This window comes from Alosa sapidissima, chromosome 9, assembly GCF_018492685.1.
Source record: "Alosa sapidissima isolate fAloSap1 chromosome 9, fAloSap1.pri, whole genome shotgun sequence".
NCBI classification, from domain to species: Eukaryota; Metazoa; Chordata; class Actinopteri; order Clupeiformes; family Clupeidae; genus Alosa; species Alosa sapidissima.
This window is the reverse complement of record NC_055965.1, coordinates 28,482,380-28,499,468: the sequence shown is the minus strand read 5'-3', so window position 1 is coordinate 28,499,468 and position 17,089 is coordinate 28,482,380. Positions and strand designations below refer to the sequence as shown.

Here is a 17,089-nt window from a genome sequence, read left to right as displayed (position 1 = left end):
CAGTCCGGCTCCAGTTGCCAACCTCCATGAGGGTGCACCCTACTTTCCATGTTTCGAAAGTCAAGCCGACGCATGAAAGCCCGCTGGTCCCCGTGCCGCTTCCTCCTCCTCCTCCTCGCCTCGTTGACGGTGGGCTGGTGTACACCGTTCGACGCCTGCTTCGGTCCAGACGGCGAGGTAGGGGCCTCCAGTATCTCGTCGACTGGGAGGGCTATGGACCTGAGGAGAGAACCTGGGTGCCAGCCAGTCGGATTGTGGACCGGACACTCATCGCCGACTTCCACCGTCTGCATCCTGATCAACCTGCAATCCGTAGGGGCCGCCCCAGAGGGGTCCCTAACCGTCCTGCCCGCCCGGCTTCCTGTCATGTGCCTGACCCTGACCCTGTCTCGGTACCTGTCCCGTCTTCTGTCCACGACCCTCCAGCTCCCTCCGAGGATGAGGATGTTCACTCGGACCGCTCGGAGGAATTCTAGCCCTCCACCGGCTCCCCTCCGCCCTCCCGACGTGGTGTCACTCTTGGGGACTTCTGGGGCCGTCCCTTAGGGGGGGGGTTCTGTCATGAGCTCTCTCTCTGCCTGGTAACACGTGCTGATTGAAGTCTGATGACCTCCACCTGTTCCTGCTCTGCTCTGCCTCACCCTCGTTACCTACCAGCTGCACTGCATTCACCACTCATCATGCCCTCTATATAAAGCCTTGCTTTTCAGTCCACACTTGTCAGATCGTCTGCAACCAGCACCAGTTACCTGCCTGTTTATTGAAAACGCCTCTGACTCTTTGCCTGTGATCCCGGACCCGCTCGACTACTTCTGTGTTCTCCAGCCCCGGTAATCTTGACCTGCCTTCCGTCCCTCTTTTACGAATACCGCCTAGTCCTTGACTGTACTGCTGCTTCGTTTCAATTGCTGTTGTGTGTGTGTTTCCCCCAGGACTTCCCGGATCATCCAGCTCCTGCCTTCGCTGTTCGGCTACTGGGGGAACACACACACGCAGACTCTTGGAACTCCTGTACCCCCCCCGGAACCCCTGAAACCCCCAACCCTTAAATAAACTTTTGAACGTGACGCAATTGTGGTCCTCGTCCTGTTTGGTGTCTGACATATATATATATTCATATTATTATATAATGATTTACATATACATATTTTAATATATCGGTTGATATATAAGTACAGAAGACTGCTAAAAACACTTACCAACTGTTCCTACCAACTTGTCTGGAAGGAAAGTCCATATAAGTCATCACCTCCCAGCAATACTATAGCATATGTTATTTATCTCATGAACACACTTTTTTGGAAGTGGGGATTTTCAAAGTCGGGTCCTCCGAGTTTATGACTGGCAAGAAGGCAATATAAGTAAGGAAAACTGACAACTACAAAGATAAGATAAGAGCTCCGTTGCTATGGTTGATGTCATTACTCATGCACAAGCTTGATTGGCTAATGATTATAATGCAGGAATGATTGCAAAAATAATGAGTAATAGGTGATAGGTCTTTGCTGGTAAGAATGTATGCGCTATAAGAACTGCGAATGACAGATGAGGAATACATAGCCTAAATGAATAAAGCCAAAACAAATATAATAAACATAATATAATAATATAATATGATATAATACACACACACAGCACGTCACATAATTATCATGTTTCAATAATAAAAAATATCCTGCAAGTGGTAGGCTAAACAAGATAAACTCTCCAGCTTGCGCCTGATATGTAGGCTGATGTTTTGCAAAATCGGACTGTTGAATGATTTTCTATTGAAATGTCAACAACATTACCCCACCGGCCAAAATGAAGTTCGCCCAAAGTCAGTAAACAATGTCATGCCAACATCTGATATGCCATTGGGCCAAAGTGTGCTTGCTCTCTGGGTTGTGACGACGCTTGCATCCTACTTCTATCAATGTACCTAAATTAATTAATTGGACATTATTAGGAGAGACACATGTAAGGTCTCAAAGTTGATGGTGTATGTTAGAGTGAAAAACCAAGCTACAAGGTGAAGAGAATTGTCCATAGACCTGAGAGACAGGTCTGAAGACACAGATCTAGGGAAGGATACAAGAAAATTTCTGCAGCACAATAGCCTCCATCATTCTCAAATGGCAAAGTTTAGAGCAACCAACAGTCTTTCTAGATCCTGCCGCTCAGCCAAACTGAGCAATCCAGGATGAAGAGCCTTGGTCAGACAGGTAACCAAGGACCCAATGGTGACTATGAATGTAATCCAGAGTTAGCCTGGCTAGCGCCACCACTTCTCAATGAGACGTGGTCTGGGAACCAAACGTTCATTTTCTCGTATTTGAAAAAAATGCCCAGATCCGTTTATTGGGTGCCACGGATGTCTATCAAATGTGTCTGTGCATAGCTCATCATCGTCTTGCTTTCCCACCTGTTCTGTGATTGGTTCCCTATCTCAGGCGAAAACTTGCTCCATGGTCTCCAGGCTGCCTTAGCAGCGTGAATCAAATCGCGCGCAAGGCAGCATGAACACCCAGGCTAATCCAGAGTTCCTTTGTAGACATGGGAAAACCCTTACAGAATCAGTGCAGCTCAGTGCCAGGTTTCTTCTTAGTTCAGTCTTCGTTTCATCAAACCAGATGATTTTACTTCTCATGAGAATTGTTCAGGTGCTTTCTGGCAAACTCCTTTGGTTGACTCCTCTGGCGACTTTGATTGGTGAAGTGCTGCTATGATGGTTGTCCTTCTTTAAGCTTCTTTCATCTTCACGAAGTCTGGATCTTTAGTGTTTTGTCATCAACTTGTTCCGTCTGTATGGCTACTGAGTGCTTATCAGAGGGTGAAGTCAAGGTTGGAAGTAAAAATGTTGGGTGCTGTAATGTTTCTGGTGCTTTGTTGTTGTTCAATGAAGAGATGGTGGAATTTGTTGGATATCTTGATTGATTGATTTGACATTATTATTTATTATTGATATTCTCCTTAATATAGTCTTACCATGTCATTGCTTTTTTATATTATTGATTGAATGGACATTATTGTTTATTATTGCTTTTTCCCTCATTTCCATTACTTATTTTATTAGGCTATGGATTGAATTGACATTGTTGTTTATTATTGCTATTATCCTTATTATAGTTTGACCAACATTCTAATCTGTTTCCTGTTACATTTTAAATATTATGTTGTTTTTGTATTTGTGTGTTGCTTTGGACAAAGGCGTCTGCAAAATCCCATAACCATAAGCATCTTTTACTCATCACACTTGCAGGTCATACATGCACAGCACGGTGTTCTACTCTATCACACTCTGCTCACGTGACTAACATTCATGGCGTCACTTCACAGCAAAGATTCTAGATTCCTCCGCTCCAGAATCTTTGCTTCACAGTTTGTTTAAAACATTACAGGTGCAGGTGAGAGAGGGGCGATAGTTTTCAGTTAATTAAGATCTTGGGCCTAGTCCAATTAAGTTCTGTGCTATTTGGTCTGTATTTCTCAGTCTATAGACTAGCTTTCCACATTTGTCATCAAGGACAATACAGCCTACTACCAAACACGAGAGAAAAGTTTTGCCAGCGCACACACACAAAGCAACGAGCAGAAACCCAATGGACTCAAAGACCCACAGTTTATGGATGCCTTTCCCCTTGAAGTGTGAGTATAGACTAATTTACTCACAAGACCTAATGACAAGTCGCTCAGTAAAATAATGCTGATACTTTGGCACCTGCCCACGTTAAACTTTTAGCCTACAGTCGTGAGCAGGCGCCTGCAGAAATAAATGTTATGGCACAAACTACACAAGCCATATCTACTACCGGTATGTATAGGTTTGCGCATGCATAACAGTCACCTTAGTTCGGTGTGTTTGTGACTTTAAACAGTGTATGTGCTTCAGTAAAGCTTTGTGCTTCATTCAGCATTATAAACCAGTTCTTATGCTAACGTTTTGACCAGCAATGTAGGCTATCTCTCTTGCCTACCTTGGTGCCTTCACCATTTCTGTTTTCGAAAGAAAGATGCATGTCCATGGCCTTGAAATCGAAAATGTGTTTAGCTTAATCCTTAGCTGGGTGCGTGCATGCTTGCGCTCTTATTCTCATTCTCTCTCCTGCGCAATCATTATGCCCTGCATGCCTAACTGCGTGTAGTTCTACTGTATAAAGTTTCGCAAATAAATTCGTTTGTTTTACAGAAATTGCCTACTGTCACACTGTATGGTAACCAAAAGCACACATTTTGTAAACAAGCTGGTCAGATCGCGGTTCAGGTATAATTTTGTATAATTTTCGCGGTCCGAGTTGATTAAAATATCGGGCGTGCTCGGGCGCAACACTGCTACCAACCCCCCACTAAGGCTCCTTTTGTCAATGCCAAATGCGTAAGCATGTTTTTATATAAATATATAACCATCATGATTGTCTCAGATGTTCTTGAATTTTTCAAACTTTTTGGATCCCTAACTGAAGAGCACCAGACTCTTTGCCATTTGTTTTTGACTAGTTTACACATGTATTTTTAAGGATGAACTGATGATTAAATCTTTTTCGTTTTAGCATGCCGGTGGAGTCAAGTCCTGCATTGTTTTACAGTAATTTTGGCAGTTGGTCTTCTGTTTGTCTTGGTAGGTAGTTATATTTTTCTTTATTGATAGCGGTTAAAAAATGATCAAATCAAATGAAAAACTTGTGGGTTATAAGTGAATTCAGGAGCCTGTCTCAGTTTGACCAGGCTATAGAGCGTGACAGTCACGCTCGGACTGGTAATCTGTACAACCGGGCAAATGCCCGGTGGGCCGGTCCACATGTGGGCCGGTGACCTCCGGGATTTTTTTTTTTTTTTTTTTAGCCTATTTGCGGCCCGTAATGTAGACCTAGGCTTAGCCTATAAATGGATTTGGATTGGGGGGTGACAGGTCAATCATTTTGGCCTCTTCATGACAGGTTCAGTGTGTGTTACGATCGCGCCCCCCTGCCCCACCCCTCAAGTGGATTTGTCAAAGCAGCCGCTTGGTTTGTGGGGAAATATAGCCTACGAGTCCATGCATGGTAGCCTAGGCTATATAAGTGCCCTCCGCTGGCTGGTGTTCACATCATCGCAGTTTAACCGTAAACAGCAATCAGAGGTGTCTAATTTTATTCCATAAATATATTGCTTTTATAGACGTAAGTTGCACGCGCTACGAAGAGCTTCCATTTACTGCACCATGTACAGTAGGCTACTGTAGTGCGGTTTGTCTGTCAACATTAAAAAAACTCCGGGTACCTACAATTTTCGCACAACTTGGTGGAAAAGTGTAGCACAGGTTAAAGAAAACCTATTCATGTTTAGACTCAAAAGGAACTTCAAAGTATTTCCCATATAGTAGCCTTTTAGCTCACAACGACAGTGAAAGTGGAACTTGGAAAGTAGAAGTTTCTCCACCGAGTGTTACATTAGATGCACAATCAATCGCGAGTCGATGCACGTAAAAAGTATCAACTGGTAGGTTAGTAACGAAGGTAGCCTAATTTTGCAAAATGTGATGACGGCACACAAACTTGGGCAAAAACGTTTAGTATACACTTGTGGTGATAGCCTACAGTTAATGTGAATCGCTGACTATAACCAATGTAGAAGATTTGCACCAAATAGGCCTAAAGGCTGTGGTTGTGTTTCTACAACATGTTGGCACAAATCGTAATTTCTGTCAACTATGACGATCTCCATGCATGTTCAGTAGCCTATATTTTTCATTTAGTCAAGCAGTGACATGTGGTTTAATCAGTGTTGGGCAAGTTACTTCAAAATCGTAATATATTATGTATTACTTATTACTGTCATTTCAAAGTAATTCATTACATTATAATATTATTGTCTCTGAATTGTAAGGTATTACACTACTATTGTATTACTTTTACGTTACCTTTACCAAAATATCTGGACATATGGATTTGGAATTCTAAATGCAGTTAACAGGCTGTAAAACTGTTGGCTAAGTTATAGACACTCATGAACAACTGATGCTAATTATCTGGGAAACATTCTCTAACAACAGTCAAGTTCTCATTGTTTGTGTCAAACAGGTTGTGAATTTGTTGTAACATTAAAATATGTGCTCTGTGCTCAAAGTGATGCTCGAAGCTCCAGTGGTTTCCGACTGAGCAAAACTTTTGAAGATCGATGTTGTAGCAAAATCACGTGAACATTTCCAGGATATGATTTTTTTCATTGGTTGTTGCTTAAATCTTACCCAAGGACAATAGTGCTATTTTCTGATTGTCTATTGTGTAGCCCCTTTCCTTTTTTTTTTGATTGGCTAATAAGTGGCAGGCTCGACTAAGAACTCTAGGGGAGACGCACTTGTTTATTGCCGGTTCCATAGTGAGAGCTGCGCGGACAGAGACATTTTGAATTTGAATTTTGCATATTAAATATTATAAATCGTTTTTCTGTGTTGTGGGAGTGCGTGACAAAAGACCGAAATGTGTGACTGTCACCAGGGTCGGACTGGGAACAAAATTCGGCCCTGGCAATTTTCTCCTGGACCGGCCCACTACTGGACCGACGACCCCCCCACCCCCCCCCCCCCCACACACACACACACACACACACACACATAAGCCCACCGATACCAAAATCCCCCCCATAAATAACAAACACACAGTATCATGCTGTAGCAACACTTCATAAACTGAACCCAAACATTTAGATTTGGACCTATAGGTTATTATATAATCAGTATCGTAATTTCTGTCAACTATGACGATCTCCATGCATGTTCAGTAGCCTATATTTTTCATTTAGTCAAGCAGTGACATGTGGTTTAATCAGTGTTGGGCAAGTTACTTCAAAATCGTAATATATTATGTATTACTTATTACTGTCATTTCAAAGTAATTCATTACATTATAATATTACTGTCTCTGAATTGTAAGGCATTACACTACTATTGTATTACTTTTAAGTTACTTTTACCAAAATATCTGGAAATATGGATTTGGAATTCTAAATGCAGTTTATTATGCTCAATGCAGCTCATTGCACTTCTAATGGAGGGTGATGTGGTACAACATAATGACTGAGCTAGGCTTAAGGCTAACAACAGTAGAATGCAATAGGTGCAGTGATGGCTTATGATGCAATACAAGGAACAATCATAGCCAGAATTTTGTTTAAAGAAGACAAAAGGTCAAAGTCTGGTCAATTGTGATAGAAATGCTGTAACTTTAGGCTTAGGCCTACTCATTAAAATCAACAGAGAGCCCACTACCTGTATATTGTAACCCAAAACTTAAAGACATGTCAAGATAGGCTACACAGTGCAGCAACTGGCTACTGGCTTTTTGTGCCCTAACTGGTGAAATACAGTATTAACTTAAGTACAGTATGTCATCATATGGCCAACTATAAAGATGTAATCTGCCTGTTCCCAGGGATGGGTAGTATTTCTGAAACATGTAATATGTGTTTCAAATGCAAAATAGTAATTTTGTAATTTTAAAAATACTGCAAAATACTATATGTGAAAAACACAAAAAAAGTAGATACTACAGACAGGTGTAATGAATAATTGGTAATTAGGCAACAATGGTTTATGTTTATCGCAATCAGCTAATGTGAGAACAGCTGTGTTCAACAACACTTACAGCTTTTCAGTGACAGCTATTGCTGAAGCATCAGCTCTGGTCTGAAGCACTGGTGTGAAGTGGTACGCAAGTAAAGATGAGCAAGTTGACCTGTGCAAGTTCACATAAGGACACTGACAAAGGCAACCATGTCCCATTGTCTCCATGCCAATCTTTAACAGAAAAATGTCAGATATCTCAACCACAATGACACCAATAGATGGTAAGCTACTGGTAAGCTACACCAGCATGTTGATTTTCCAACAAGAGGAGATAACATCCTGGACCTGGTCTACACTACACACAAAGGAGCATACAAAGCCACCCCCCTCCCCCACATTGGACTTTCAGACCATATCACTGTTATGCTAATGCCCGCATACAGACAAAGGGTAAAAGCGAACAAACCGGTTCGTAAGCAGGTAAAGATGTGGCCTGAGGGAGCCTCCGATGCTCTTCAAGACTGCTTTGACACAACAGACTGGGAAATGTTTAAGCAGGCAGCCACTTACAATAACCGGACAGACATAGAGGAGTATACAGACACTGTAACCTCTTACATCACCAAGTGCATCGATGATGTGACCCACACAAAAGACATCATCACTCGGGCTAACTGGAAGCCATGGCTGACAGGGGATGTCCTCAGGCTGCTGAGGGCCAGAGACAAGGCCTACAGAGCTGGGGATGAAGCTGGCATGAAAACAGCGAGAGCCAACCTGTCCCGTGGCATCAAGGAAGCAAAAAAGGAATACACTCACAAGATAACCACCCACTTCAAAGACAGCAGGAATGCACAAAGCCTATGGCAGGGCATTCAGGCCCTCACGGACTACAAGCCCGCGCCACAGAGCTGTGAGAGCAACATCCCTCTGCTCAACAACCTGAACCGCTTCTTTGCTCGCTTTGAAGCACAAAACAGCACCTGCCCACAGAAGACCCATCCCCCTCTACATGAGCAGCCCCTGTGCCTCTCTGCCGACAGCGTGAAGAGGACACTTGCTGCTATCAACACCCGTAAGGCAACAGGTCCAGACAACATCCCAGGTCGTGCGCTGAAGGACTGCGCAGGGGAGCTTAAGGATGTCTTCACAGACATCTTTAACACTTCCCTGAAGCAAGCCATCGTCCCATCATGTTTCAAAGCTGCCACCATCATACCTGTGCCGAAGAAAACTGCTCCATCCTGCTTCAATGACTACCGCCCTGTGGCACTGACACCCATCATCATGAACTGCTTTGAGCGGCTTGTCATGTCACATATCAAAGCCATTCTCCCCCCCACCCTGGACCCCTTCCAGTTTGCATACCGAGCCAAGCGGTCTACAGAGGATGCAATCTGCTCTGCCCTCCACCCAGCCCTCACCCACCTGGAAAAAAGAGACTCATATGTGAGATTGCTGTTTATAGACTTCAGTTCTGCATTCAACACCATAATACCACAACAACTCATCTGCAAACTTGACAAACTGGGACTCAGTACCTACCTCTGCAACTGGCTACTGGACTTCCTCTGTCAGAGGCCCCAAGTAGTACGTGTTGGCAACAATACCTCAAGCAGCATCACACTGAGCACAGGGGCCCCCCAAGGCTGCGTGCTCAGTCCGCTGCTCTTCACCCTGCTGACGCATGACTGCACTGCAACCTACAGCAACAATCACATAGTGAAATTTGCTGACGACACAACTCTGGTGGGTCTCATCACCAAGGGCGACGAGACTCAATACAGGTTGGAGGTCGACCATCTGACCACGTGGTGCAGGGACAACAACCTCCTGCTGAACGTCAGCAAGACCAAAGAGATTGTTGTTGACTTCCGGAGAGGTCACACCCAACACCTGCCACTGACCATCGACGGTGCTGTGGTGGAGAGAGCGAGCAGCACCAAATTCCTGGGGGTGCACATCAGTGAAGACCTCTCCTGGACCACCAACACTGCATCACTGGCGAAGAGAGCTCAGCGCCGCCTGTACTTCCTGCGGAAACTCAGGCGAGCAAGTGCTCCACCAGCCATCATGACCACATTCTACCGAGGCACCATTGAGAGCATCCTCTCCAGCTGTATCGCTGTGTGGGGCGGAAGCTGCACTGAATACAACAGGAAAGCCCTGCAGCGCATAGTGAACACAGCTGGAAGGATTATTGGTGCTTCACTCCCCTCCCTGAAGGACATTTACACCACCCACCTCACCTGCAAGGCGACCAAAATTGTGAGTGATGCAAGTCACCCCGCTCACAATCTGTTTGATCTACTGCCCTCTGGGAAGAGGTACAGAAGCCTGCGCTCCCGCACTACCAGACTCACCAACAGCTTCATACACCAAGCTGTAAGGATGCTGAACTCTCTCCCTCCTCTCCCCCCTCCACCCTCAGCTACATAACATCCTGGACATTGGACCTACAATGGCCGCCTGCACTACTCCACTTGCACACTTGCACACTTGTACACTTTACAACTTGGTGTTGTTGTCCTGAAAACACAACACTTCTGCTGCTCTTACATAACTTGCACCACTATGCCACTTTCTTTATTACTTAGGTCAAACAGAACTACCCAAGCCTTTTATTGGCCTGACTTTGCACTAGTATTTTATTGACTGTCTATGCACAATTTCAACAAAATTTTGCTGCTCTTATTTTTTCATTATTATATGTGCCCTCTTATTTACTTATTTACTTACTTTTTTGTTTACTTGAATGTTATGTTTGTCTGTGGACTTAAATTGGAAAAATATGTCTTGTCTTCACCGTGGGATAGTGAGAAACGTAATTTCGATCTCTTTGTATGTCTGGAACATGTGAAGAAATTGACAATAAAGCTGACTTTGACTTTGACTTTGACTTTGAGGTGTTGAGTGTACCCAGATAGGTCAGTCACTTACTGTAGGCCTACCATATATCGTTACAGGTGACAAGCTAATCATCGCAAAGTGTTGTGTTAATGCTGGGAACAGGCAGGGATGGGCAAAAATACATCAGAATGTATTTCTAAATAAAATACCTAATACCCTCATTTTTAATGTATCAAAATAAACTACAAAATACAGTAGGCCTAACCATATTACGTATGTATCAAAATAAAATACTGTATTTTTGTATTTAGATAATACTCAAAATACTTTTTTCAAGGAAGTATGGAAGCACTGCAAAAAAAGCTTTTTTTTATCCCAAACATTTAGCCTATTAAAACTATATAGTAAAAAACAATACAATATGGCCCCAAGTCCAGTGCAGAACTGAATAAGAAAATCATACGGCTATGTATCATGAAGTTCCAGTATGTGAGAGACTTGACGTGCCTTAATATCTCCAACCTCAAGTATGCAGCTAATACGGAAATAGAATTGTTATTTAATTAAACAAGGTGAACTTCTCCCCACTATGGAATGCAGAAAAGTAAGGGAATTCAAACACACCTTAAATCTCTAACAAACACACTAATTCAAACACACCTTAATCAACACCTTACCATCTATTGATGTCATTGTGGTTGAGATATCTGACATTTTTCTGTTAAAGATTGGCATGGAGACAATGGGACATGGTTGCCTTTGTCAGTGTCCTTATGTGAACTTGCACAGGTTAACTTGCTCATCTTTACTTGCGTACCACTTCACACCAGTGCTTCAGACCAGGGCTGATGCTTCAGCAATAGCCGTCACTAAAAAACTGTAAGTGTTGTTGAACACAGCTGTTCTCACATTAGCTGATTGCGATAAACATAAACCATTGTTGCCTAATTACCAATGATTCATTACACCTGTGTGTAGTATCTACTTTTTTGTGTTTTTCACATTTAGTATTTTGCAGTATTTTTAAAATACAAAAATACACACCAATAAAGTATTTTGATACAAAATACAGAGCCAATAAAAACCCAATAAAATAGAAATGACAAAATACTATTTTGCATTTGAAACACATATTACATGTTTCAGAAATACTACTCATCCCTGGGAACAGGCAGATTACATCTTTATAGTTGGCCATATGATGACATACTTAGGTTAATACTGTATTTCACTAGCCTGGGTGTTCCCATGCTGCCTTGCACGCGATTTGATTCACGCTGCTAAGGCAGCCTGGAGACCATGGAGCAAATTTTCGCCTGAGATAGGGAACCAATCACAGAACAGGGGGGAAAGCAAGACGATGATGAGCTATGCACAGACGCATTTGATAGACATCCGTGGCACCCAATAAACGGATCTGGGCATTTTTTTCAAATACGAGAAAATGAACGTTTGGTTCCCAGACCACGTCTCATTGAGAAGTGGTGGCGCTAGCCAGGCTAGTATTTCACCAGTTAGGGCACCAAAATGGCCAGTAGCTGCACTGTGTAGCCTATCTTGACATGTCTTTAAGTTTTGGATTACAATATACAGGTAGTGGGCTCTCTGTTGATTTTAATGAGTAGGCCTAAGCCTAAAGTTACAGCATTTCTATCACAATTGACCAGACTTTGACCTTTTGTCTTCTTTAAACAAAATTCTGGCTATGATTGTTCCTTGTATTACATCATAATCCATCACTGCACCTATTGCATTCTACTGTTGTTAGCCTTAAGCCTAGCTCAGTCATTATGTTGTACCATATCACCCTCCATTAGAAGTGCAATGAGCTGCATTGAGCATAATAAACTGCATTTAGAATTCCAAATCCATATTTCCAGATATTTTGGTAAAAGTAACTTAAAAGTAATACAATAGTAGTGTAATGCCTTACAATTCAGAGACAGTAATATTATAATGTAATGAATTACTTTGAAATGACAGTAATAAGTAATACATAATATATTACGATTTTGAAGTAACTTGCCCAACACTGATTAAACCACATGTCACTGCTTGACTAAATGAAAATTATAGGCTACTGAACATGCATGGAGATCGTCATAGTTGACAGAAATTACGATACTGATTATATAATAACCTATAGGTCCAAATCTAAATGTTTGGGTTCAGTTTATGAAGTGTTGCTAGCATGATACTGTGTGTTTGTTATTTATGGGGGGGAATCAGGGGGGGATTTTGGTATCGGTGGGCTTATGTGTGTGTGTGTGTGTGTGGGGGGGGGGGGTGGGGGGGTCGTCGGTCCAGTAGTGGGCCGGTCCAGGAGAAAATTGCCAGGGCCGAATTTTGTTCCCAGTCCGACCCTGGTGACAGTCACACATTTCGGTCTTTTGTCACGCACTCCCACAACACAGAAAAACGATTTATAATATTTAATATGCAAAATTCAAATTCAAAATGTCTCTGTCCGCGCAGCTCTCACTATGGAACCGGCAATAAACAAGTGCGTCTCCCCTAGAGTTCTTAGTCGAGCCTGCCACTTATTAGCCAATCAAAAAAAAAAGGAAAGGGGCTACACAATAGACAATCAGAAAATAGCACTATTGTCCTTGGGTAAGATTTAAGCAACAACCAATGAAAAAAATCATATCCTGGAAATGTTCACGTGATTTTGCTACAACATCGATCTTCAAAAGTTTTGCTCAGTCGGAAACCACTGGAGCTTCGAGCATCACTTTGAGCACAGAGCACATCTTTTAATGTTACAACAAATTCACAACCTGTTTGACACAAACAATGAGAACTTGACTGTTGTTAGAGAATGTTTCCCAGATAATTAGCATCAGTTGTTCATGAGTGTCTATAACTTAGCCAACAGTTTTACAGCCTGTTCACTGACAACACCTGCTCAGAACAAGTAATCTAAGCCTAGTCATATTTTTGTTATCACACGATGACATATGATATATTGTCACGTTACAAACATCTCTCTCTCCAAGTATGTTTAATCATTTTATCAGCACTAAATAAATTAAATTGTATTGCATAGTCGATGTTATAGGTCACTTTTAAAATCATGTCATAGTTTATAATTATATCCTGGCCATGGATGCATTAATCATTGCATCTGTCTTTCAAAGATGTCAGGTAAAAAACATTTAAGCATCCTCTCATTCGCCCTGAGAGGAAGCCCCCTAAAAAGGCCAAGATAGAGGATGCTGGCCCAGAGAAGGTGGTGAAAAGGGTAGGCCCATTATTAAATTGTCAGTGTCATTTTGTCAAATATTTTATTCTGCAAGTCTGAGCATTTGCAAATTATACTTTTGCCCCATTGAGTTTTTTGCTGAACATTGCACATCATCTACTTAGAAGGGCATTGCTCTCACGTACTTTGGCCTACAGTATAAGCAAATACCTGACCGACTGACACAGAGTTACAGAGGCTAGAATATTGTTTTCTCTTCATGCCGGATAACAAGCATCTCTGAACTGACGACATTTCAGCCCTAGGTCACTTGATATGACTTAGAAACACAACTGAGCCCTAGCATCAGGTCTTGTGAAGTTGTGTGCAAAAGGAGATAAATATAGAATGAAAATATGAGTACTTTAGACCATTATTTGTCAAGGTATGCTCATGCATTTTGTGGAAACTCCCCATAGGACTTTTGGTTATCCACAATGCATACTGACAATCAAATGCTTACTGCATATGAACCCCTTAGAAGCATAATCTTGACTTCAAATGAAAGGTAACACTCAGGTTTCATGCGTGCATTTGGATTGTACTACAGGGGTTCTGATATGGAATAATTACAAAAAAATATAAATCTTTACAATTTCTATTTCAATTCAATTGGTGTGTATAAGGTGGACTGCACAACATGACATAAAAACATAAAAAACTGTTCCAGCAAATCACAGACGAGATGCGCGTTTAGGAGAGTTTCAATTGCATGGGAGCAGCACGGGAGGGTGGGGGAGGAAGTAGCGAGCTAGCTCTCTATTTTGTTTCAAAGTCAACAGAAGTGACGTTACCCAGCATCGCTTAGAGTACCTTTAATTGGGACGTAGTAACATTAATCTGACAATTTAAAGCACTACACATATTTACATAAATAAGATTGTCATTGATTCCCAAGAGTCAAAGCTTTCAAATGATGTATAATATGGCTATGCTACATAACAATCTGATGTCTGATGTAGTAATAATAATAATAATAATTATAATAATAATAATAATAATAATGACCCCCCCCCCCCCCCCCCCCCCTACATATAATGATATTAACTCAAATCTATGCACTGCTGTCAGAAAATCAGTCCAGATATCGGGGCCAAAGTTTTTTTTTTTTTTTTTTTTTTTTTTTTTTTTTGTATTTAGAACTTAGGAGCATGTTTGCATGTTTGCTCTGCTTTATTCTAATGTTGGCCTATGTGTGGCCAGATTACTGTAAAGTTCTGGAATAAAACTCTTATACACAGCAAAGTAGCTTTTGGACTCTTTAGTGAACTTATAAATCTCTGTTACAATTGTTTAGGTTTATGTTTATGTCACCATCTTGATTTCTGGATTCTTCGCTGCTTCAGCAGTCAAAACACAATAATGAAAACTGAAACGCCTCCTTGTGGACTGAATAAAACAATGTCTGCTTACAACCTAAGACACATCACATGTGGAAATACTATCTTCAACATCATAACGACATATGTTATATATCATAAACATTACAATTACCATGGTTCAATGTGATCGTGTAAACAGTATTGAAAACAAGACTAGGTTGTGACACTTTAACTGGATAAGTCCATGTGTCCTCCTTGCTTCTTTCCTCACACAGCTATGCCACCTTCTATTGCTACCCAAACAGTATCATCATGTGTGCTCTATCACTCTCTCTCTCTCTCTATTTAGAAAGATATTATCAGTCTCCACAATTATAGTTCCAGCAGAAAATGACTATAAAATTACTATATTTCACCTTCCTTGTTTACTGGTCAAATAAATTAAAGAACGAGTGAAATCCTGAGTCTGGTCAAGTCCTTCCCTTTTCAAGTGTGGGAAGCCATGATGTTCTAAATACACTTGACAGCGTAAAAGACTCACATATGTGGAAGATAAATCACCTTGTTTGTTTATTCTCTGTCCAGCTGTTGTTGTCATAGACCTTTGTCAGACAATTTAGAGGCACATATGAGGAGGAGAAATCACATTGTTTATTTATCTCTGTGCAGATGTTGTTGTCATACACGTTCTGCGAGCTTTCCCTTAGGCCTCACCAGCAGCAGTACAGTAACGGACCTGACAGACTCGTCTCCAATGAAACGCAGACGCTCCGAACCCCTGAGGGCCCGGATCCAACGTTCCCTGTGAGTGACGACCCGGGCTTCAGTCCAGAGGAGTGGGACCGGATACAACAGGCGGTCCGCTGGGCCGAACCGGACCACGAGATTAGCAACGCAAGTGTGTGCACGAGTGCAGCCCACTCCACCTTCATTATTAATAACTTCAAGGAGAAATACACAGTGGGAGAGGAAGTCCTCGCCACCATCATCGCCAAGGATTTCACTGGTACGCCAAAACGCTACGGAGGAGACTTCTTCCAGGCCAAGGCTTATTCAGACAAATTAAAGGTAATGGCTTATTCAGACAGTTCACATACACGCACGCACGCACGCACACACACACACACACACACACACACACACACACACACACACACAATAACACACCCGTCACATTATCATCCATTTCTGCACCTCAGGCCAGTGTGTTTGGAGAGGTCCTGGACCATCGGAATGGCACTTACACGGCCCAGTTCAAGCTCCCGTGGGCCGGCCCGGTGAAGCTGGCCGTGCGCCTGATCCACTCCAGTGAGGCGGTGCACTTCCTCAAGCAAGGCCGCCGCACCTACAACAACCACTTCTTCTTCTGGAACTACTTCCTGGGCACAAGTCAGCAGCACGGGGGTGCCAAGGTGGAGGAGGTAGTGGAATGTAAGGTGAAGTGGCCGGGCGTGGTGCTGTCGTCGTCGCCAAGGGGACGGTGCGAGTACCACGATGCCCACACGGGCCTCACCTGGCAGTGCCACAAACCCCCGACACTGACTTGCCAGGACCGTGTGTTCCACTCAGGAGGTGTATTCACGAAACACCTCACCGCCCTGGAGGAGGTCCTCATGGACAGGTGAGCAAGACACACACACACACGCACACACACACACACACATACATATACACACACACATACATATACACACACACACACACGTAATGATCCTAATTACCAGGCTGATGATAATCTTTTCAATCTTATATGGACTCTTGATCAACTACTAAGTGTGGGCCTTGTGGGCCTACTGTCACATGTCCACAGGAACAGTTAACTATAGGGACAGGACATGTAATCAAATGTATACCTTGTCATGTCTTGATTGATTCACTCTCACTACAACAATGGTTTCAAGTCTCATCAATCTTTCACATTATTCATTTAGATGTACTTTCTAAAATGTATTGGATGAGTAACTTATACCTGACAAATAAATTATTATGCTCTGATCCACATAGCCTTTCCGAGTACTTCATGACCATAGTCGTAGTCTAAGGTAACGGTGTTGCCACAATTATGATTGGGATTAGTTATCGCCGCCGTAGAAGCTAATCAGCTGGAGTGGTAAGCTAAAGCAGAACTGACTATTGTAGGCTATAGGGTGA

At 42.5% G+C, this 17,089-nt stretch overlaps 1 protein-coding gene across 3 annotated transcripts in view; it reads left to right on the top strand.

Annotated features, from left to right (window-relative positions):
* Positions 1-3,371: 3,371 nt before the first annotated feature.
* The window catches only part of LOC121719455 (NXPE family member 3-like), a 31,437-nt gene continuing 17,719 nt past the window's right edge, over positions 3,372-17,089 (top strand). For 2 of the 3 annotated variants that reach the window (XM_042105104.1, XM_042105102.1), the window contains exons 1-4: positions 3,372-3,627; positions 4,530-4,597; positions 15,608-16,006; positions 16,138-16,559. In XM_042105104.1, coding sequence (XP_041961038.1) covers positions 3,582-3,627; positions 4,530-4,597; positions 15,608-16,006; positions 16,138-16,559 — 935 coding nt within the window. In that variant the 5' untranslated portion in view covers positions 3,372-3,581. The remainder of the gene's footprint in view (positions 3,628-4,529; positions 4,598-15,607; positions 16,007-16,137; positions 16,560-17,089) is intronic. The other variant, XM_042105103.1, reaches the window with a different exon arrangement.